The 21,793-nt window shown below is 42.7% G+C and overlaps 2 protein-coding genes across 2 annotated transcripts; one reads left to right on the top strand and one right to left on the bottom strand.

Moving 5' to 3' along the window:
- Positions 1-373: 373 nt before the first annotated feature.
- Positions 374-10,666, bottom strand: LOC118370930 (interferon regulatory factor 7-like). Its single transcript, XM_035756158.2, has 10 exons — positions 10,355-10,666; positions 9,862-10,012; positions 9,531-9,699; positions 9,273-9,370; positions 9,072-9,132; positions 8,875-8,943; positions 8,509-8,714; positions 3,099-3,300; positions 1,617-1,732; positions 374-1,271 (listed from the first exon to the last, which is right to left on the bottom strand). The coding sequence occupies exons 1-10, from the start codon at positions 10,360-10,362 to the stop codon at positions 1,101-1,103; spliced, it is 1,251 nt and encodes a 416-aa protein (XP_035612051.1). The 5' UTR covers positions 10,363-10,666; the 3' UTR covers positions 374-1,100.
- An 8,420-nt stretch (positions 10,667-19,086) lies between these two features.
- On the top strand, positions 19,087-21,398 carry LOC118370929 (achaete-scute homolog 1b-like). The gene has a single exon (XM_035756157.2). It carries the CDS (start codon positions 19,827-19,829, stop codon positions 20,436-20,438), a length of 612 nt encoding a protein of 203 aa, XP_035612050.1. The 5' UTR covers positions 19,087-19,826; the 3' UTR covers positions 20,439-21,398.
- The last annotated feature ends 395 nt before the right edge of the window (positions 21,399-21,793 follow it).

The following is a 21,793-nucleotide window of genomic DNA, read 5'->3' as shown; positions in this document are numbered from 1 at the left end:
TTTCTGTTTAATACAAATACTTCCTGAGGTGTTAAACAGCTGCACCCTATATAACCGCTGGTTATTAGTTCTTTGAACATTGAGAAGTCTTGATGATCTGGCCGTGTAGCCTCAATCTCCTGATGGCAGAGGCAGAAGAGGTTTGGCCACCACTCAGCCTCGTTCCTCTTAAGTTTGCCTTTCTAGGGAGTTTTTCCTAGCCACTGTGCTTCTGCATTGCTTGCCCTTGGGGTTTTAGGCTGGGTAGCACTTTGACAACTGCTAAAGTAAGAATTAATTACTTAAATATATTTGATTGATAGCTAGGAGGGATGACTTACAGTACTAAAGTAATTATTTCATAATTCACTGGGTAAAATCATGTAAACCAAAGTAAGGAAACAAGGCAAAGTTTATTGATCTTGTTTTGCAATACTATACAAAGTGCTTTTCAATGCCAGGGTGAAGTTTGCTCACATTCAGTACAATAAAACAGATTTTTCAATACAAAAGAGAACAGACTGAAGGGTTGAGCGACCTAGACAGGTTTAAAGTGTGGCCCATAGGGACACAGGGGAATTCAGTAGAAGAGAAAATACCACAATGATACATGAACACATTACAAACACGCAGCGATTTGATGTATATTTAAAAAAAAATATATATATATACATACACACACACACACCTCGTCAAGAGAAGGACAGCCTATACTACTGCATGACACAAATGATACAGATCAGAATAATCTAACACAGGGCTCTCCAACCCTGTTCCTGGACAGCTACCATCCTGTAGATTTTCGCTCCAACCCCAGTTGTAAATAACCTGAGTCGGCTTATCAACCAGCTAATTATTCAAGTCTGGTGCGCTAGATTAGGGTTGAGTGAAAACCTATAGGACTGTAGCTCTCCAGGAACAATGTTGGAGAGCCCTGATCTAACACCAACATTTGATTGACTTTCAAAGATCTACAAGTTTGAGTCGTACACAATTGCATTACATATCCACTTGCTAAGCATTTCTTTCCTGTTGGAAGATTCAATTAAGTCATACAGTAGTGAGGTACCGGTTCTAGATAAGGGCTGGTGATGGGCTGGTGATGTGGTACAATTGGTGGTCTAGAAGTACTGCCCCATGGTGTGCTGTGGGCCGTCGGGCCAGGTGGCATTGATGAGCTCCATCAGGCTGTTGTGGTGGGAGATCTGCAGGCTGATGTTGTCATTCTGGAGGGACGACGCCCCCTCCTCCTGGGCCACCTCGTGGAAGTAACGACAGATCAGGGGAACCACCTGGAAGAGAAGGGGAATAGGGGAGAGAGAATGAGAAACAAGAGGTGGAGAGAAGCCATTTCAAAAATAGGATATGCAGCACACTATATAGATTTGTTCTAGGACAGGACTCTCCAACCCGGTTCCTGGAGAGCGACCCTTCTGGGGTTTGTGTGAACCTACAGTTGTAACTAAGCAGATTCAGCTTTTCAACCAGCTAATTATTCAAATCAGGTGTGCAAGATCAGGGTTGGAGCAAAAACCTACAGGATGGTAGCTCTCCAGGAACAGAGTTGGAGAGCCATGTCTGGTTATGTTAGTATTCTGCCTGTTGTCTTACTGATTTAAAGCTCATGAAAGGGTTACCTTGACAACAATGAGTTTCTTCTCCAGGGGTTTTCCGTCAGGGAACTTCTCACCAAAGCACATGTGGATGGTATAGTCAGGAGAACCTCGCCTGTTCTCCTTAAATGCTATCAGCTCTGAAAAATGTTGATGGTTGTCAAAGCGCTGACAGACAGTCTTAGAGAAATGTGTACATAAACTGCAAAAAGTCCCTTTTCAGGACCCGGTCTTTCAAAGAATTCGAAAAAAATCCAAATAACTTCAGATCTTCATTGTAAAGGGTTTAAACACCATTTCCCATGCTTGTTCAATGAACCATAAACAATGAACATGCACCTGTGGAACGGTCGTTAAGACACTAACAGCTTACAGATAGTAGCCAATTAGGTCAGTTATGAAAATTTAGGACACTGAAAAGGCCTTCCTACAGACTGAAAAACACTGGCCATGAGATTCGGGCTCTTCACTGGCCATGGCAGAACACTGCCATTCCCGTCTTGCAGGAAATCACATAGAACAATCAGTATGGCTGGTGTCATTGTCATATCATTTCAGGAAGGGTACCACACGAAGGAAGAGGATGTCTTCCCTGTAACACACAGCATTGAGATTGCCTGCAATGACAAGCTCAGTCCGATGCTGTGACACCACCCCAGACCCTGACGGACCCTCAGGCCTCGGTGTTATGCTCATTCCTTTGAGGATAAACGTGAATCCGACCATCACCCCTGGTGAGAAAAACGTGACTCATCATTGAAGAGCACTTTTTGCCAGTCCGGTCTGGTCCAGTGACAGTGGGTTTGTGCCAGTAGGGGACGTTGCCGGTGGACCTGCCTTACAACAGGCCTACAAGCCCTCAGTCCAGTCTCTCTCAGCCTATTGCGGACAGTCTGAGCACTGATGGAGGGATTGTGCATTCCTGGTGTAACTCAGGCAGTTGTTGGCATCCTGTACTTGTCCCGCATGTGTGATGGTCCAATGTACCAATCCTGTGCAGGTCTTGTTACACATAGTTTGCCACTGAGAATGATCAGCTGTCCGTCCTGTCTCTCTGTAGCGCTGTCTTAGGCATCTCACAGTACGGACATTGCAATTTATTGCCCTGGCCACATCTACAGTCCTCATTCCTCTTTGCAGCATGCCTCAGGCATGTTCACACAGATGAGCAGGGACCCTGGGCATCTTTCTTTTGGTATAGTTCAGAGTCAGTAGAAAGGCCTCTTTAGTGTCCTAAGTTTCCATAACTGTGACCTTAATTGCCTACCGTCTGTAAGCCGTTAGTGTCTTAACAACCATTCCACAGGTACATGTTCATTAATTGTTTATGGTTCATTGAACAAGCATGGGAAACAGTTTTTTAAACCTTTTACAAAGAAGATCTGTGAATTTGGATTTTTTTTAAATGATCTTTGAAAGACAGGGTCCTGAAAAAGGGACGCTTCTTTTTTTGCTGAGTATGCATGTATGTATGTATGTATGTGTCGGACAGTGAGCCATATTTACCATTTTCGTACTGCTGGAAGCTCAACAGTTGTACCATTTCATTTTGAGGCATCTTCCTGGGTTCAGGGTGTGCCTCTCTGGGGTCGCTAGTACTGGAGAACACGTGGCACTTGTCCTGCCGGTAACCATAGATACCAGTGTTTTGTACCTCGAGGAGAAGACCCCTTTGGACGCTTCCTAGGATGCAGTTGGTGTATTCAATCTGGTATAATTGAGGCACAAAGAAGTTAGTCTTGGAATAAAATTAAGTTTTGCTCGTCTCCAGTGCGTCTTGTTGCTATGTATATTGCTAGGGAATGAACCAGTCAGTTTCATATAAAGACTAGTGATGCACAGATTACATTTTTTGGCAGATAGCGATATTTTCCCTTGCCAAAAAACATGATAGCAATATTTAAAATTTTAGCAGCCTTTTAAGCATTCGGAACAACTTCCGGTGAAACTGGAGTGCAGGTAATTCAAATAAATCACACAAATTATGGATATTAAACATTTAGGTACACAAGTGACGTATACCAGCTGAAAGCTTAAATTCTTGTTAATCTAACTACTATGTCCGATTTACAGTAGCTATCACAGTGAAAACATGGCATGCGATGGTTTGAGGATGGCGCCCCACATCAAAATATTTTTCCACCGGCACAGGTTGTCATCCAAAGGGTCCCAGCTATAACATGTAGTGTCGTTTTGTTATTAAAAAAATGATTTTCTATCCCAAAAAGTCTTTAGTTGGCACCATCGATTTGAGTAATCCACTCGTTCAATTTGCAGAGAAAGGAATCTGAAAATCTACCCCTAAACTTTGTTTCAACAAGTCAACAAAACAAAAAATACATTTCTATTTACTCCTCAGATACCCTAAAATGTAAATCAAACTTGTTGACCAATCAGGACTGCACGTCACAATTTAAACGAGTTAATGTTTTTTTAAACGTAGTTATTACACCATCAAGCGTATTTCATATGTCACAACGGTTCATATGCTACGCTGCTAGTAAAGTTGTCTCGTGCCATTTTTATATTTGAGAATTAACCAATGATATTAGGCCACTCTTGGCCATGTTTAGACACCTGCGTCTTGACACTATATAAAACGAGTCATCCCGCAGTGTGTGTGTGATTATACCCTGATGAAGACCGCTTGGCTGCCGAAATGTTGGATATTAAAGTGCGGCTCTCCTTTATTTTCAAGTTTCCTACTCGCCTAAATAGGTGTGCGTTTCTTTTTCTTCTAGAAAGTTGTCTTGTGCACCTACAGTGCTGGTCATTAAAAAAAAAAAAAAACGAGCTTGCTCATGGATGCAAACAATGTTCTTCCCCAAAAACATACCAAAATAACAATCTGTTTCAGTAGGTAGCTAGCTAACTATATAGCTAAGTGTCATCTAAAATAACCCTAATTTATAGTTCTTATTTGATTAATGGTGGCCGGACGCATCTACGTGAAGCTAGCCACAATAAATGAGCCATCTTTAAAAATAAAAATGGAAAGGGGCATGCTTATTTAACTAAGAACAGATATAGCCCTTGGTTCACTCCAGACCGGACTGCCCTTGACCAGCACAAAAACACCCTGTGGCGTACTGCACTAGCTTCGAATAGTCCCCGCGATATGCAACTTTTCAGGGAAGGCAGGAACCAATACAGTCAGTTTGAAAAAGATAGCCTTTGCTTTGCTAAACAGAAATTGGCATCCTGCAGCACTAATTCCAAAAAGTTTTGGGACACTAAAGTCCATGGAGAATAAGAGTACCTCCTCCCAGCTGCCCACTGCACTGAGACTAGGAAACTCACCACTGAAATCCATGATAATTTCAATAAGCATGTCTCTACGGCCGGCCATGCTTTCCACCTGGCTACTCCAACCCCGGCCAACAGCTCTGCACACCCCACAGCAATTTTCCCTGGATCCATACAAATCAGCTGGGCTAGACAATCTGGACCCTCTTCCTAAAATTATCCACCGCCATTGTTGCAACCCCTATTACTAGTCTGTTCAACCTCATCCCCCCCTCTTCAAAGGGGGAAGACACTCGACCCAAACTGTTACAGACCAATAGCCATCCTGCCGTGCCTTTCTAAAATCTTCGAAAGACAAGTTATCAAACAGCTCACCGACTATTTCAAATCCCACAGTACCTTCTCCCCTATGCAATCTGGTTTTCAAGCCATCTTCATCGACCTGGCCAAGGCTTTAGACTGTCAATCACCGCATTCTTATCGGCAGACTCAACAGCCTTGGTTTCTCTAATGACTGTCTCGCCTGGTTCACCAACTACTTCTCAGACAGAGTTCAGTGTGTCAAATCGGAGGACATGTTGTCCAGACCTCTGGCAGTCTATGAGGGTGCCACAAGTCTCTCAAAACGAAATGGACGCGCTTCAACCGATCGCATCACTACTCTGGACGGTTCTGAATATGTTGACAACTATAAATACCTAGGTGTCTGGCGAGACTATAAACTCTCCTTAGACTCATTAAGAATCTCCAATCCAAAATTAAATCTAGAGTCAGCTTATTATTTCACAACAAAGCCTCCTTCACTCATTCTGCCTAACATACCATTGTAAAACTGACTATCCTACCGATCCTTGACATTGGCGACGTCATTTATAAAATAGCAGTCTATCACAGTGCCATCCGTTGTCACCAAAGCCCAATATACATATACCACTGCGACCTGTATGCTCTCGTTGGCTGGCCCTCACTACATATTTGTTGCCAAACCCACTGGCTACAGGTCATCTAAAAGTCTTTGCTCGGTAAAGCTCCACCTTCTCACTGGTCACCATAGCAACACCCACCCGTAGCATACACTCCGGCAGGTATATTTCACTGGTCATCCCCAAAGCAAACACCTCCTTTCCTTCCAGTTCTCTGCTGCCAATGACTGGAACGAATAGCAAAGAACTGAAGTTGGAGACATCTCCCTCACTGAAGTTTAAGCGTCAACTGTCAGAGCAGCTTACCAATCGCTGCAGCTGTACACAGCCCAGCAAACCACCTACCTCATATTTGTTTTTCTGCACACCAGTATTTCTACTTGCACATATCACTCCAGTTTATATTGCGCAATTGTAATTACTTCACCACTATTGGCCTATTTATTGCCTTACCTCATTTGCACACACTGTATACAGATTTTTCTATTGTGTTCGACTGTACATTTGTAACTGTTTGTTTTTGTCACACTGCATTGCTTGATCTTGGCCAGGTCGCAGTTGTAAATGTGAACTTATTCTCAACTGGCCTACCTGGTTAAATAAAAAAAAGTGGACTTTTCCATTACATTTATTTTGAAGGCTAGGTCATTGACAGTGATGCAAATGAATACAAATGGTAGAATTATGCCATAGTTAAAAAGATCATGCTAAACGAAGTTGGTATGTTGTTAATTTGACAAATCTGTTGAAATCACACTGGATGTATTATACTTTAGAATTGCATTGGGGGCATACTTTTTTCACTGTACAGCCTTACCTATGGATTGTGGACCAATGACATGGGGTATCAGTCTACTCAGTGATACCCAGAGAATATTAGCATCGTAGCTCTTATTGCGGGACATTTGTCAACCTGTGTGTATTGAACAATATTCCAGAGGAAAAACAATACTGAATCAAATCAAAGTTTGTCACGTGCGCCAAATACAACAGGTGTAGACCTTAGTGAAATCCTTACTTACAGGCTCTAACCAAAAGTGCGAAAAAGGTATGCGTGTGTGGGTAAGTAAAGAAATAAAACAGTATAACAACATTTGAAAATAAGAGTAGCAAGGCTATATACAGACGCCGGTTAGTCAGGCTTAGAGGTAGTATGTACATGTAGTTAGGGTTAAAGTGACGATGCATATATGATGAACAGAGAGTAGCAGTAGGGTAAAGAGGGGTTGGCGGGTGGTGGGACAATGCAGATGGTTAGACAATGTGCGGGAGCACTGGTTGGTCGGGCTAATTGAGGTAGTATGTACTGCGCGGATGTTTTGGTGTCTGATTACTCAATTCCCAACGTTGTCCTCAGAGTTCACGGTTACCCCATTTCATTGATCCCCAATCCTTAGGTAAAGCTGCACAGTGGAATATGAATGTCAATGCACACCATAGGCTGACTGGGGAGGTGATTTCACAGTCATGTGATATGAGCTACAATGCTAATATTTGCATTAACGCTTCAAAGTTGTGTTCTGTGGGTGTCACAGAATAGACGGATGCCCCATTTTATTGCTTCACATTCCCACCTTGTTAAATGTAACATTATCTAGTCAAAATATGGCATGATTCCACCAATTGTAACCTTTTGAATCGCTTTCAACTAGGTACTTTTATTTTGAAGGCATACTGCAAATTCCACTATTGTGCCTAATCCCTATTGTGGCGAGCTTCACAACACGGTCAGGTCGAGCGTCACTAGCCAGATGAAGCTAGCTGGCTGCTTATAACGTTAGCTTTGCGCAAAGGGGTTAAGTAGCTGGCTAGCCATTTATGTTCATGAACTGAAATTTCAATAGGTAAATAGTTACTCACAAGGATTCCTAAATCATTTCTAAGAATAGTGAATATGACTGCAGTTTCTACTGGTCATATTGGTGTTAGCGAGGTACCAAGCTAAAGCTTTCTAGCCCAGAAGTTGCAGTCAAACAAATGATGCGGTATTGTAAATACAGTTAGTGGCCGGTGTTTGCAGACTTTTGTACAGCTTTGACAGGGCTACTGATACTTGGCTTACACGTGCAAAGTCAACACACACACACACAACATTCTATAATAGAATAATGTTATTCGACGTGTCAAATGAAAAGCTCATTCAACGCGTCAAATAGTGTTATTTGACGTGCATCTTTTTGTACACACAAAGACTCAAACTGTGTTCCATAGCATGTTGTGAAGCCATTACTGTGGAACTCTGGTAGGGCAACATCTGAACATTAACACACTTGGTAACATTAGTGTGTAACAGTTCTCAGCCAGTCACGAAAGCCAACATCATCCACGACAGAGCGGGTGATTTTTCAAGGGCAATGAAGCCATTATGTTGGCGTTAATGGATTTTGCCTTTGAGTTGTCTCACTGAAATGTTCTTACTCTTTTAAATGACTGCCTGACTTGTTAACTACTCGAACCACACAGCAGACATTGTGGGCTAGGTTAGGAATGCAGTGTTGCATGTTTAGCGCAAAATTGTACGTGGAGTCATAGGTATGCACGTCGGTTTTTCACGTCGCCGTTGAACTAGATATCGGGTCCATACCGATGTTGGCATTTTTAGCTAATAGCGTCCGATTCCGATATGTTCACCGATATATCGTACAGCCCTAATAAAGACATATTGGAAAACCACAGGCATGTACACAGAACCACAGATAGTAGTGCAGGTGAATGGTAGGAGCACCAGGTGGGCTTCTGTACTGCACCTGTTTGTGGTCTGGCAACCCGTCAGTGCTGGGGAAGCAGAGGGGCTGGGTGTTGGGCTCGAGAGCATTACACTGGTAGTGGAGCTGAACCCTGGGGCCTGACACCTGGGTCTTTCGCATCTCGCTCCCCCTATAGGAGATGGTGATCTCCAAATCCCAGAGGGATGAGTGGGCGGCAGGCAGGTTGAGCAGGGCATCCGGATTTACTGTTGGGAGATCGGAAAGGTCATCAAATAAGTTACATTGTACTGCATGAGTGAAATGCACTTTATTTTCTAGTACAGAAAATACATGGTAAAATTATATTTACACAACAAGTTGGATGTATGGATTTCCTTGACTTGTGGCTGTATGGCCCTGGCATACCTTGGTAGTATGGCTGCTGTACTAGGACTGGTGGCACTGGGTGGTATGTGTGTACCGGTATCACATTTTCTTGAGAAGAAAGGAAGAGTTATGTCTTATGTCATTAGAAAGCTTTTTCCAGAATTTTGTATTTAAAATATTTGTCATTAACAACCAATTGTAAGGAGTTACTTTCTACAGGTGGGGAGGTGCTGTACCTGTATGTTGGTTCAGGTCTAGGGGGTTCAAGGTTAGGTTTCTAAAGTTCAGTATATCATGCTGTTGTGGAGGATAAAAATACATTCACAGATTTAACATAAGTTTGTCTTTGAAAAAAAAGAAGACTAGAATCATGGTTTCTATCAGGGCTGGGTTAAATAACCAGCTCCTGGTTCAATATAGATGTACTGTTACTATACCTCCATGCCTGGGGGTGTGTTTTCTGTAGGGATGAGAGCACAGTCAAGGCCATAGTTCTCCAGAGTGATTTCTTCTATGTGCGGGCTCTCATAGTTATCTGTTTAAAATAAATAAATAAATAAATAAAATATATATATATATATATATATAAAAAGAGCAAGAGACTCAAGTTGGCTACCTGAGCTAATGCATAGGCTTTAGTTCAGCAGGCTAACAGTCTTGTGGCATTTAAGTTACACAAGCCATAGTGATCTTACACTCATTGATGACCAGGTAGACTTTATGGGGGTCGTTTGAGTCATTGGAGTGGTCTTCCACCATCTTGAAACGCCTGCACAGGCTGTTCAGTGCAGAGCGGAAGTTGGTCTTCCACTTTGCCTTGTCAGTGGGATGCTCATTGATTTTCCCACTGACCACTGCCCATGCCTGTAACCAGATAATTGAACTGTCATCATAACAAGTTACTTATTAGATTATTATACATACCAAATGTAATGATTCATGCGCTGCAGTTCACAATCAAACCACAGCCTCGATTGCCTTGACTTTCTGCATAGCTCTGGCCACCTTCCACAATATATTCCTTACCCTGAATATTTTACGGTCGTCCTCGGAGCAATCCTTCCTAGAATTGTGTTTCCACGGGACTCTGAACTTATTGTTGTCAATAAAGAACAAACCAGTGTATTGCTCGGTCCGCACCTGTTCTATCAGCCAGTCAGCGAACTGAGGTTTGCAGCTGAAACATGCAGGAAAAATCAAATAGCCTACATACTTATAAAAAGAGGGGTAGTATATCGGCAACATTGGTGAGTGAAGTGTCATTGAAAGAGCACGTCTTTATTCCAGAGAGAGACTACCATTGCACTACCTCGCAACAATAAATGCAATATGTATTTTTAATTTTATTTGTATTTTTACAGTAGTCTAAAAGCACAGTACATTCACTAAGCATAGCCGAGCTGTTGGAAATATCAATCGAACTCTATTCTACATGTATCAATTTAACTACTATAGTCCGCAGATTACCAGAAAATTATCTCTGTTTACCTGACGTACAGATATGAAAAATGTTACTTACCTTTGCATCTTTAATGCTTAGACGCGTCGGCTGTTTGACTGTGGACGTGTACTACTGTGGCCGTGTACTACTATGTCAGTGTTCTAATTGTTTTCAGTTCAATGCCGGGCAGAAACGTTTTATAGGCGTCGTGATGTCATATTGTTGGACTTCCTCATTGAACAGAGATGACGAGATGAATGTATTATGTATTCTCACAGTTGGTTGTGTACCTTAACCCATTGCCCCTATGTGTATCTAACTCATTGATTAAGTGTAACACATTGTGTTGAGCATTGAGAAACTTCGGTCTGAAAGTGAAAATTATGCTGCGACGACAGATCGCACATTATTGATTGCATCATCTTCTTGTTCAGTTAACAAATTGTAACGAAACAAGCAAAATTGGGAATTTTTCTGCAATCAAACTGTGTCAGGGTCATTAATATACAACACATAATAAATAGTCTGTATCATAACCAGTGGCGACCCGTCATTCAGGGCAGATGGGGCTCTAAGACCCACATTTTTTGCACAAAAAAATAAATATATATTTTTTTTTTTGTGGGGCTTGCATGTTATTTTGGCATTAATACGTGTCTCATATTAGTTTGCAAACAATGTAATATATATATATATATAATTGAGTTAATAAAGCTGCATACAACCAGGGTCTCATTTTTGTTTTCTTGGGTAAGGCAGCTCAAAAATGTCGGTGTTTCAGCCTAGCTCAGTGCTTTCTGTGGTGGTGGGGCGGGCCAGCAGAAAATAGGAGCATTGCACCGTGATTGGCTCAGAAATCTGACACTCATGGGGACCTTGCGCAATCGCCTAGCTTCAGTCCTTTAGTAATGGTTGACATCCAAAGTTTCAGCTCTTTGGGTCCTACCATAGAGTTATATTACAAGTGCCCTTTCAAGAAGGCTCAAGGTCATTGGTCACAGAAATTACGTCAAATCACATTATATGTACAGTAGTTTGATTGGACTGATCATGTCAACATCTTACTTTCACAATCTTAGCTAGCAGTCATCATCGTGAATTACGTCTAATGGCATTTTTAAAAAATCCTTGTCATATGAAGAGAAGAGAAAATATAGATGAAACGTATCGGCGCTCATCTGCCTTTGGACATAAACATTACACAACAAGTTGGAAATCGCAAATTCAACAATGAGTTGTTTGGAAGGAATTGTTGACAGTGGCTAACTGCAAGCTTTGCAACTGGAATGTCAGACTAGGAAAATACATTTTGAACTATCACCCAACTCGGAATTGTAAATATATTTCCGCCGCGCACAACAAGGTGAGTCCAAAAATGTCTTATATGCTGCTGCATAAATGATGTAATATGCCATGGAGATATGGTCAGCCATATCAGCTATGCTTTTTAAAAAGGCAGTAAATGAGGCTGAATTAATTGTTTCGCTGCCAGACAAGGCTCCGCTGATAGCCAGGTGTAGTAGTGGTAAGGATTCACTCCATTGTGCTGGAAAGAAGCTCTGCTGTTAGGACAGCTATATGTAGGCCCTAAATGTTATAGTGCAATTAATGTACTGTTTAGTGTTGTGTTGTGTAGTGGCTTCATTGGCATGCATCAAAACACATTTGAGGGGGGAGTTTGCCCCACCAAGATTTTATTGCTAAAATCACCATTGATCATAACAAACATTTAGGATGTCAATCTGACTCTTATACAGAGAGATCAGCATTTATTTATATTTTGACAGCAGTCTGATAGCCTGTAGAGCACCGCGCAGAAGTTCAAATGTCATACAGCACCTTGTTTTTGAGTTTTTGTTTTAGGTATTAGATAGATATTAATTTATTTGGGATTGGGTCTTGGAAAGCAGGTAATGGTAATGCATCATAATCATCAGTATGACTGGATTAACACAGGACTGAATGACCCATCATGCATTTTACTCCCATCCTTCTGTATCAATCAAAAGTATTTATAAGGCCCTTTTTACATCAGCAGATGTCACAAAGTGCTATACAGAAACCCAGCCTAAAACCCCAAACAGCATGCAATGCAGATGTAACATGAAACATGGTGGCTAGGAAAAACTCCCTAGAAAGGTAGGAACCTAGGAAGAAACCTAGAGAGGAACCAGGCTCTGAGGGGTGGCCAGTCCTCTTCTGGCTGTGCCAGGTGGAAATTATAGGAGTACATGGCCATTTAATGCCAGATTGTTCTTCAAGATGTTCAAACATTCATAGATGACCAGTTGGGTCAAATAATAATCAGTGGTTGTAGAGGTTGCAACAGATCAGTTCCTCAGGAGCAAATGTCAGTTGGCTTTTCATAGCTGAAAATCAAGAGGTCAGAATCAAGAGGTCAAGAGCAGGTGCGGTAGAGAGAGAGAGTCAAAACAGCATGTTCGGGACAAAGTAGTACGTTCGGTGAACAGGTCAGGGTTCCCTAGCCGCAGGCAGAACGGTTGAAACTGTAGCAGCAGCATGACCAGGTAGACTGGAGACACAGAGGAGTCATCAGGCCAGGTAGTCCTGAGGCATGATCCTAGGGCTCAGGTCCTCTGGGAGGGGAGGTAGACCTGTATGTGACAACTGCAACATTCCATTGACTAGTTCTAAAGGGATTTTATGCAAATAGAAATTCAGTGACATGCTAGTTTTGTTTCGACACCCCTATCCCGCTAGTGGATGGATGCTAGGCTATTAGGGAGCGAGAATGCACTGAAAGCATGTGTCACTGCTTAAAGAATTCTAATTGCAGGAAGTGTGTCTCATGTTATCGCCAGCAGTGGAAATTCACAAACATTTTTTTTTTTAAATCTCTATGCCAACTGTGGTCCATATGGTAAATTCTGAAGGTCCTTTCATTGCATTCACATTGAACAATACCTCCTGGGATATCATTGGGATTTCAAGCATACAGAGGAAGACAAAGGCCCCTAGAACCCTGCAACTAGAAAAGTTTTAATCAGAAACTGAGTGCTTGCATCAGCAATCCACATATGTTGTAGGCCTAATGACTTTAAATCATATAATCGTTCTAATTTTATATCAAAGTTGATACAATGCAGATATATTTACTTATAAGTAAACACACATTTCACTACAGCCCTTTGAGTTCGATTCAAACATGACCTAATACATTCATTCATTCTACAAGGCACCCTTCTACTTCAGAAATGTTGCCACTTGCCTGGACAGTAGTAGTGGATTGGGTTGCAGTCCAGGGTTTGTGGGCTAACTATAACCCACAACATCTGCTATGAGTGATGTGCTCTTGGTTTGAAATAGGATCCGGGGTGGCTCACCACAGATTGTTACTTATGAAACTTCACTGTAAATACAAGATTACGCATTGTTCCTATTTATAACCCCACATTTGTGACAGTGAGCTGAGTGAGAGGGGGTGGATACGCCCTCTTGACGGGAGAACCTCTAATATTGTCTCTCAGCTGGGCCTAGAATAACAGTTCCCTTTTCCAACCATTCTCTTTTAATACAACCACACTGACATATAATAGGGGGAACACCAGGATGTATAATAATCATATTTCCTCCTTATCCTAGATCAGTGTCCTCCCACCCACACATCATGAGTAGGAAGCAGTGGTAGGCTGCCACACAGTGGGGAAAAAAAAAAAAAAAAACCTAAAGTCACTGTCTATTACTATTTCAGTCTCTATCACTACAACCACTGTGGCAGTCTAGTACTCTCTCTATTGGTCTCAAGCAAGCCTCTATTTCGCATAGGTCAGACTATCTTCACTGCCTCAGTGAGCCTAATCAAGGCATCACACTCTGGTTTACCTGTGGTAAATGGACTAAATGTAGTCTCATTATACCTATACAATACATGCTCCACCATGTCTGTCTCAAGAACGAGGAAGCGAAATTCACTCTACCTGAACACTTCCCTTTTGCCTCTCATTGAAATTGTTGTTGTGCCCTAATCAGTGGTTTGTCTTTTTGTAGGAGCAGGCCCCTGTGGCCAGGTGTAGGCCCCTGGACCGGCACCAGGGAAGGATGAAGCTCCCTCATTCAGATGCTGAAGTGCAGTTTTCACATCCCTATTCACACACACATGCACGCATGTGGCCACACACACACACACACACACACACACACACACACACACACACACACACACACACACACACACACTGTTGGTGTGTTGCACAGGCCTTTGGTGGAGAATGGAGAAGTGTGGGTAGAGATTTACTCAAGTGTGTGTCGAGGTCTAAGGATTAATTCAGAAATGTTTAGGAAAATCTCTTGAAAAAAAATCTAGTTGAAATCCTCTTCTTACTTTAATTTGTGATGAGCACTTGTCATACTAGGAAGTGCATGAAAATGCTTCATACCATTAAGACAGTTTAGACACTGAATTGTGGCCAAACTTTCTTACCAGTTTCTTACCAGTATACCTAAATTATTCAGCATTTTGCAGCACCGAGAGGAGAGCATGTATTGTTGAGCAGACAATTAAGAGAGAGTTCTGTATCAAAGATCCCCGAGAAACCTGTATTTTAGGGAGTTTTGAGGGGGAAATCCAAACTGCTTCTCTTTGGAGATTGAGACCATCAGAAACAACCATTTCTCTCTATTTTTCTCTCTGTGTCTCCCTCCACACCATTCTGTCAATCTGTATACCTTCCTCTCTCTATATCAGTCTGTCTCTGATTTTCTGTCTGTCTGTCTCTCCCTGTCTCCATCCTCTCTCAATTGTCTGCAATTATCAACACTATCTAAATAGACTGGTATGTTTAATATCTACTGTAACTCTGTACCCCAGAGTATAGTCAGGTCTGATACTGTATACTGTACGTATAGGCTGGTTTCTTCACTATGAGTGCTTGTCAAAGGATCATAAAGAGATGTACTGTACACACCCACGTGTCCCTGTATTGGCATAATACTGATTGTTTTGGACTTCCTGTGGGTGTGTCACGCGGGACTAGGTGTGTGTGCAGGAATCAGACGCAGAGAGAGAGTACCGGAGTAAAGTGCTTTACTATTGCAAACCAAACTGATACGCCCAATACAATACAGCACGCAGGACACTATACCAGACAACCCAAAACCACAGGGTGTCCAGTATAGAAAACAAAATACACCACAACCTAATATGTACACACGTAACAAAAGACAATCCCGCACAAAACAAGGGCGGGTCAAACTACTACATATAGGGAAGCTAATTAAACCAAAATACACAGGTGAAACTAATAAGACAAAACCAACAGACAAACAAAAAAGGGATTGGTAGCGGCTAGTAGGACGGTGATGACGACCACCGAGCACCACCCGAACAGGCAGGGGAGCCAACTTCTAGTAGGACAGTGACGACGACCGCTAAGCACCACCCGAACAGGCAGGGGAGCCAACTTCTAGTAGGACAGTGATGACGACCGCCGAGCACCACCCGAACAGGCAGGGGAGCCAACTTCGGCGGAAGTCGTGACAGGGTGTTTATTTTCTCATCTGTGTGAAGGTGGGTATTGCATCACCAGTTTAAACTAGTTTTATCCCCAGGTCCAGGTTTGACCAGCTCCTGACCTGCCAATGATAATAGACCAACACAACTAACTGTCAGGTATATTTGATATTGTTTATATACAGTACCAGTCAATAGTTTTAGCACACCTACTCATTCAAGGGTTTTTCTTTATTTGTACTATTTTCTACATTGTAGAATAATAGTGAATACATCAAAACTACGAATTAACACATATGGAATCATATAGTAACCCCAAAAATATGTTATATTTGAGATGCTTCAAAGCAGCCACCCTTTGCCTTGATGACAGCTTTGCACATTCTCTCAACCAGCTTCACGAGCCAGTCACCTGGAATGCATTTCAATTAATAGGTGTGCCTTTATGGAATTTATTTCCTTCTTAATGCATTTGAGCCAATCATTTGTGTTGTGACAAGTTAGGGTTGTTATACAGAAGATAGCCCTATTTGGTAAAAGACCAAGTCCATATTATGACAAGAACAGCTCAAATAAGCCAATAGAAATGACAGTCCATAATTACTTTAAGACATGAAGGTCAGTCAATGCAAAACATTTAAAGCACTTTGAAAGTTTCTTAAAGTGCAGTCGCAAAAAACACCAAGAGTTATGATGAAAACAGGCTCTCAGGATGACCACCACAGGAAAGAAAGACCCAGAGTTACCTCTGCTGCAGAGGATAAGTTCATTACAGTTAACTGCACCTCAGATTGCAGCCCAAATAAATGCTTCTTAGAGTTCAAGTAACAGACACATCAACTGTTCAGAGGAGACTGCGTGAATCAGGCCTTCATGGTTTAATTTTTGCAATGAAACCACTACTAAAGGACACCAATAATAAGAAGAGACTTGCTTGGGCCAAGAAACACGAGTAATGGAAATTAGACCGTGGAAATCTGTGCTTTGGTCTGATGAGTCCAAGTTTTAGATTTTTGGTTCCAACCGCCAAGTCTTTGTGAGACGCAGAGTAGGTGAATGGATTATCTCTGCATTTGTGGTTCCTCCCCGTGAAGTATGGAGGAGGAGGTGTGATGGTGTGGGGGTGCTTTGCTGGTGACACTGTCTGTAATTTATTTAGAATTCAATGCACACTTAACCAGTATGGCTACCACAGAATTCAGCAGTAATGCGCCATCCCATCTGGTTTGTGCTAAGTGGGACTATCATTTGTTTTTCAATAGGACAATGACCTAAAACACACCTCCAGACTGTGTAAGGGCTATTTGACCAAGAAGGAGAGTGGTGGAGTGTTGCATCAGATAACCTGGCCTCCACAATCACCTGACCTCAACCCAATTGAGATGGTTTGGGATGAGTTGGACCGCAGAGTGAAGGAAAAGCAGTGAACTCCTTCAAGACTGTTGGAAAAGTATTCCTCATGAAGCTGGTTGAGAGAATGCCAAGGGTGTGCAAAGATGTCATTAAGGCAAAGGGTGCCTACTTTGAATAACCTTTTTTGGTTACTACTTGCTTCCATAAGTGTTATTTCATAGTTTTGATGTCTTCACTATTATTCTACAATGTAGAACATAGTTCAGATAAAGAAAAACCCTGGAATGAGTAGGTGTTCCAAACTTTTGACTGGTGCTGTATACACTGAGTTTACAAAATATTAAGAACATTTGTTCTTTCCATGACAGACTGACCAGGTGAATCAAGGTGAAATCTATGATCCCTTATTGATGTCACTTGTTAAATCCTCTTCAATCCATGTAGATGAAGTGGAGGAGACAGGTTAAATAATACCCCTTGAAACAATTGAGACATGGATTGTGTGTGTGCCATTAAGAGTGTAAATGGGCAAGATTTTGTCTTTATTTAAGTGCCTTTGAATGGGGTATGGTATTAGGTGCCAGGCGCACCTGTTTGTATCAAGAACTGCAACGCTGCTGAGTTTTTCATGCTCAACAGTTTCCCGTATGTATCAAGAATGGCCCACCACGCAAAGGACATCCTGCCAACTTGACACAACTGTGAATTTAGGCTGTTCTCAATATTAGGAAGGTGTTCTTAATGTTTTGTAAACTCAGTATAACCAGTGAAGGCTGCTGACGGGAGAACGGCTCATAATAATGTCCTGAACGGAGCAAATGGAATGGCATCAAACACCTGGAAACCATGTGTTTGATGTATTTGAAACCATTCCACTAATTCCGCTCCAGTCATTACCACGAGCCCATCCTCCCCAATTAAGGTGCTGCCAACCTTCTGTGGTGTAAACCTTCTGCACATTAAGAAACAAATAGGCCTACTTCATGAAGCACAGCTGATGAAAACACCGCATCACTATTCCCTATTGCCACATTTAAATCAACCCTTTAGTAGTCTATTGTGTTCTTGTTGGTGCATAATTTGAACTCGGAGATAAAATAATAATCAACAGCATAATAGTAATGTGGCCTATTGAAATACGGTTCCTTTGAAAAGCCATAGCACCAATCTTGAAGCTTATGCACTGCTGCTCTCTACTGGCCGATAGCGATATGGGAATATACGATTGTACGGCTGGATGTGTTATTTTCATCGCCAGAGGTCACTACGTGTTTATTTTTAACGCGACTTGACAAGATATTCGAGATGTCTCGTTGAATGTAATATTCTTTTACAATACACGACGAGAGCCGGAGAAGAGCATTGATTTCAATTTGAGACCATTTGTTGAAAATCGCTCAGTTCACTAACGTGTTTGTAAGAGCGGAAAGAATGTTACGAGTTATCATACGAAATGTTGAAATTCTATAAACAATGGAATGAGGAATAATCAAAAAGCCTATTGTCCTTTTTACACATTATGTGGAGGATTAGGTTTGTGCAGCCATTTGACCATAAATAACGTAAGGACTGTTGTTGCAACGTGCTGTCCAGTCGAATGTGGTGCTGAAAACGACAATCCAACATTGACCAAGGGGAAAATCGCCTCAAACGAAAACAAAGTTCAGGGTGGTACCTAAAGTTGTATATTTATTAATACGTCCAATGTGCGTAATAACTGCCTCGTTGAATAGGCCTAGTTATAACATATTTGTAGCCTAAATAGCCAAATCCATATTGGCGAATATACGTTTTACGAATGACAATTGAGGCTTGCATTTGAGTGTTGGAATGGCACAGAATCCAAACGATCGTCAGCTGCCAATATTGTCAGGCAGTAGATGCTTGAATCTCTATGCAGACAATGTGCACCTGTAGCGCACTCGTTGTGCGGTCATTGGGCACGGCAGACATACCCACAACTCATATTAACTTAAATGAATCGTGTTTCTATGCAAGGTCTATAATTCTACACAGAGACACGCTTGCCTTTTTATTTTCCTCTTAATGGCTGTAGCCTGGATACCGGAGAGAGCGTCCTTGGTATTTGGGATTTTAAAGAGCGAGAGGAGAAGGATGGAAGGGGAGAGACTGATAATTTGAAGACGTGCCAGGGGTACATTGTCAAATTCAAAAGGCATTTAAAGCACCAAACCATTCACTTTTTTCATTCTCTCCTATTTTTTTTCTTTCTCTCTGTCTTGCTTTCCTTTTGCCCGGTTGCAGGCCGTTTGAATCCACCACTGGGCTTTCAAGTTGGAGACATTGGAATGTAAATGAGCCCAGCGCGTGCTCCTGGCGCAGTGAAAGCTCGGGATTGTTTATTGAGCTCCTGGAGCCACGCGCCTGGCTCGCGGAGTAGGCTAGCAGAAGAATCACACAGCGGGGCGGGGCCTCGCGGGGAAGCGTGCATCTCCAAAGGGGTGGGGTGTGGGGCGCGTGTTGAAAAGAGGAGTGCTGCCAAAGTTTGGGTCAGATCGGCTCGTGGAGTAAGCAAGCGCGGTCAAGAAAGACTTGGACACCAAAAAGCCACAGCGCTTCAGCTATAGCCACACGGTCCCCACGCGAAGGACACGAGAGCAGTGCACTGTCAACCTCTGTCTATATTTTCTTCTCTTCTTCTCTGTCAGTGAAGGTGCGCTGTTGCAAATCCCATCTGTCAGTAGGTCTGTCTCACCACCGACCAAGATGGAGACTACCACCATCACCACCACGCAACTGGCGCAGAACGCATGCCCATTTGTACTGACGGAGAGACGCACCACCATCACCCTGCACGCTCCAGCCCAGGAGTGCGCACTCCCCAATGACACCACTGCAGCCGGCTACCAAAGCAAGACCACCGTGCTGAAAAGACAGCGCTCCAGCTCCCCGGAGCTCCTGCGCTGCAAGCGGCGGCTCAGCTTTAACGGACTCGGGTACTCCATCCCTCAGCAACTCCCTGTTGCCGTAGCTCGGCGAAACGAGCGCGAGAGGAACCGAGTCAAGCAGGTCAACATGGGCTTTCAGACGCTGCGTCAGCACGTGCCCAACGGGGCAGCCAACAAGAAGATGAGCAAAGTGGAGACGCTGCGGTCCGCCGTGGAGTATATTCGAGCTCTGCAGCAGCTACTAGACGAGCATGATGCTGTGTCAGCCGCCTTCCAGTGCGGGGTGCCTTCCCCTACCATCTCCAACAGCTACTCCGCCGAGCCAGAGTCACCCCACTCCACCTGTTCCTCCGACGAGGGGAGCTATGAGCCCCTGAGCTCCGAGGAGCAGGAGCTGCTGGACTTTACCACCTGGTTCGACAGATACTGAGACACCGGTAGCCTAATTGTCGTTACCATCCCACAGCACCTGTGTATAGGCAGGGCACCTGTGTATAGGCAGGGGTTTCTTCTAACAGAAGTGACTCGAAGTTGAAAATAATGTCAAGTTATTCGATTCACTCTGCAAGGCGAGGCACCCGTGAACACTCTCTTGGCACCAACTTGCTCTCTCTCTCCCCTCACCAGGCAGCGTTTGCAGGTGGAAAGCAATAAGAAAGAGGAAAGTAAAGCAGAGTTACCGTTGCTATGCTACAAGAGAGGAGGGAGTACAACGAACTGCCCTTTGGTTCCCCTCGGAACAACAGGGGGAGATACTGTGTGCGCCCACGCATGGACAAAGCGTCGAATGACTGCAGGGTGACGCTTGGAATTATTTATTTATTGATGACTTTGAATAAGTGCATTAATAAATGAAACAGCAGCGGTGCAGTCCGCACAGTAGCCAAGAAGAGGTACACGGTTGTGGCTCAAGGACTTTGCTGTTGACACCAGTTTCAGATAAGGGCAAGACTCCTTCAACTGACTGCATCTGATGAGGAGATTGTATCGAAAATGACCCGCGACCTGAAATGAACTTTGTGGGTGTACATTGTCTGAAATTGACATTCTTATTTTTTAAATATAAAGACGTATTTTTGTTAATTGAGATAAATGCAAATGTTCTGCAACCACGAACACTGCCACTTTGCTGACAGTGAGAGCTCACGAGATGTGATGACTGGACAACTGGACATTTGAATTGGCACATATGTCTGTGTCATGCGATTGGTCACAATATATTTGACATCCTCCGTGAAAGATTGAAGGGTTTTACGTGGGATGGAGACCTTTATCAATGTATGCACTTGCTCTCCGTTTTTCCTAGCCTCCTAAAGTGTACATATGCGATTTTAAACATATATATTTTGTGTAATCAGTTTTTTTTATGAATAAAGATATCTCTATTTATATTAAATTATATGATGTTGTTGCATTATTATGTGGACACAGTTTTGAATTTATTTTCTTAGCCTTGTCAAATAGTAGGTATAGACCTGACAGGCATACTCACAAATAATAGGGTATATGATTTGATTATTATGTAGACACACTTGAATCATATTTACAAATATATCTGATGGTCTGCACTGAGCAAACAGAGACTTCTTCTAAGGTTCTATTCAAAGGCCAAGTCTGACCATTTACCAAGCTGTTTTGGCACACAAGGGAGAACTGCGCAGCTGTGTGAAAACTCAATAACCATTTAAAGACGTGCACCATGCCTTGCGCGTGGTCTGTATAAAGAACGGGGAGATTAATATTAGGTTTCATGCACTGCATTGTTTCCTTTTTATTCGCGGGCTG

The sequence above is a fragment of the Oncorhynchus keta genome, chromosome 22 (assembly GCF_023373465.1).
Source record: "Oncorhynchus keta strain PuntledgeMale-10-30-2019 chromosome 22, Oket_V2, whole genome shotgun sequence".
Classification (NCBI taxonomy): Eukaryota; Metazoa; Chordata; class Actinopteri; order Salmoniformes; family Salmonidae; genus Oncorhynchus; species Oncorhynchus keta.
Note: the sequence above shows the minus strand (reverse complement) of the source record. Positions and strands in the feature narration are given on the sequence as shown.

What these genes read in the sequence shown, in the direction of transcription:
- LOC118370929 (XM_035756157.2), top strand. Translation starts at nt 19,827, where the DNA reads ATGGAGACTACCACCATCACCACCACGCAACTGGCGCAGAACGCATGC.
- LOC118370930 (XM_035756158.2), bottom strand. An exon ending in ACACACCCCCAGGCATGGAG is followed by an intron (nt 9,133 to 9,272) that starts GTATAGTAACAG and finishes CCTCCACAACAG; the next exon opens with CATGATATACTGAACTTTAG. An exon ending in GGTTGCCAGACCACAAACAG is followed by an intron (nt 3,301 to 8,508) that starts GTGCAGTACAGA and finishes CAATTATACCAG; the next exon opens with ATTGAATACACCAACTGCAT.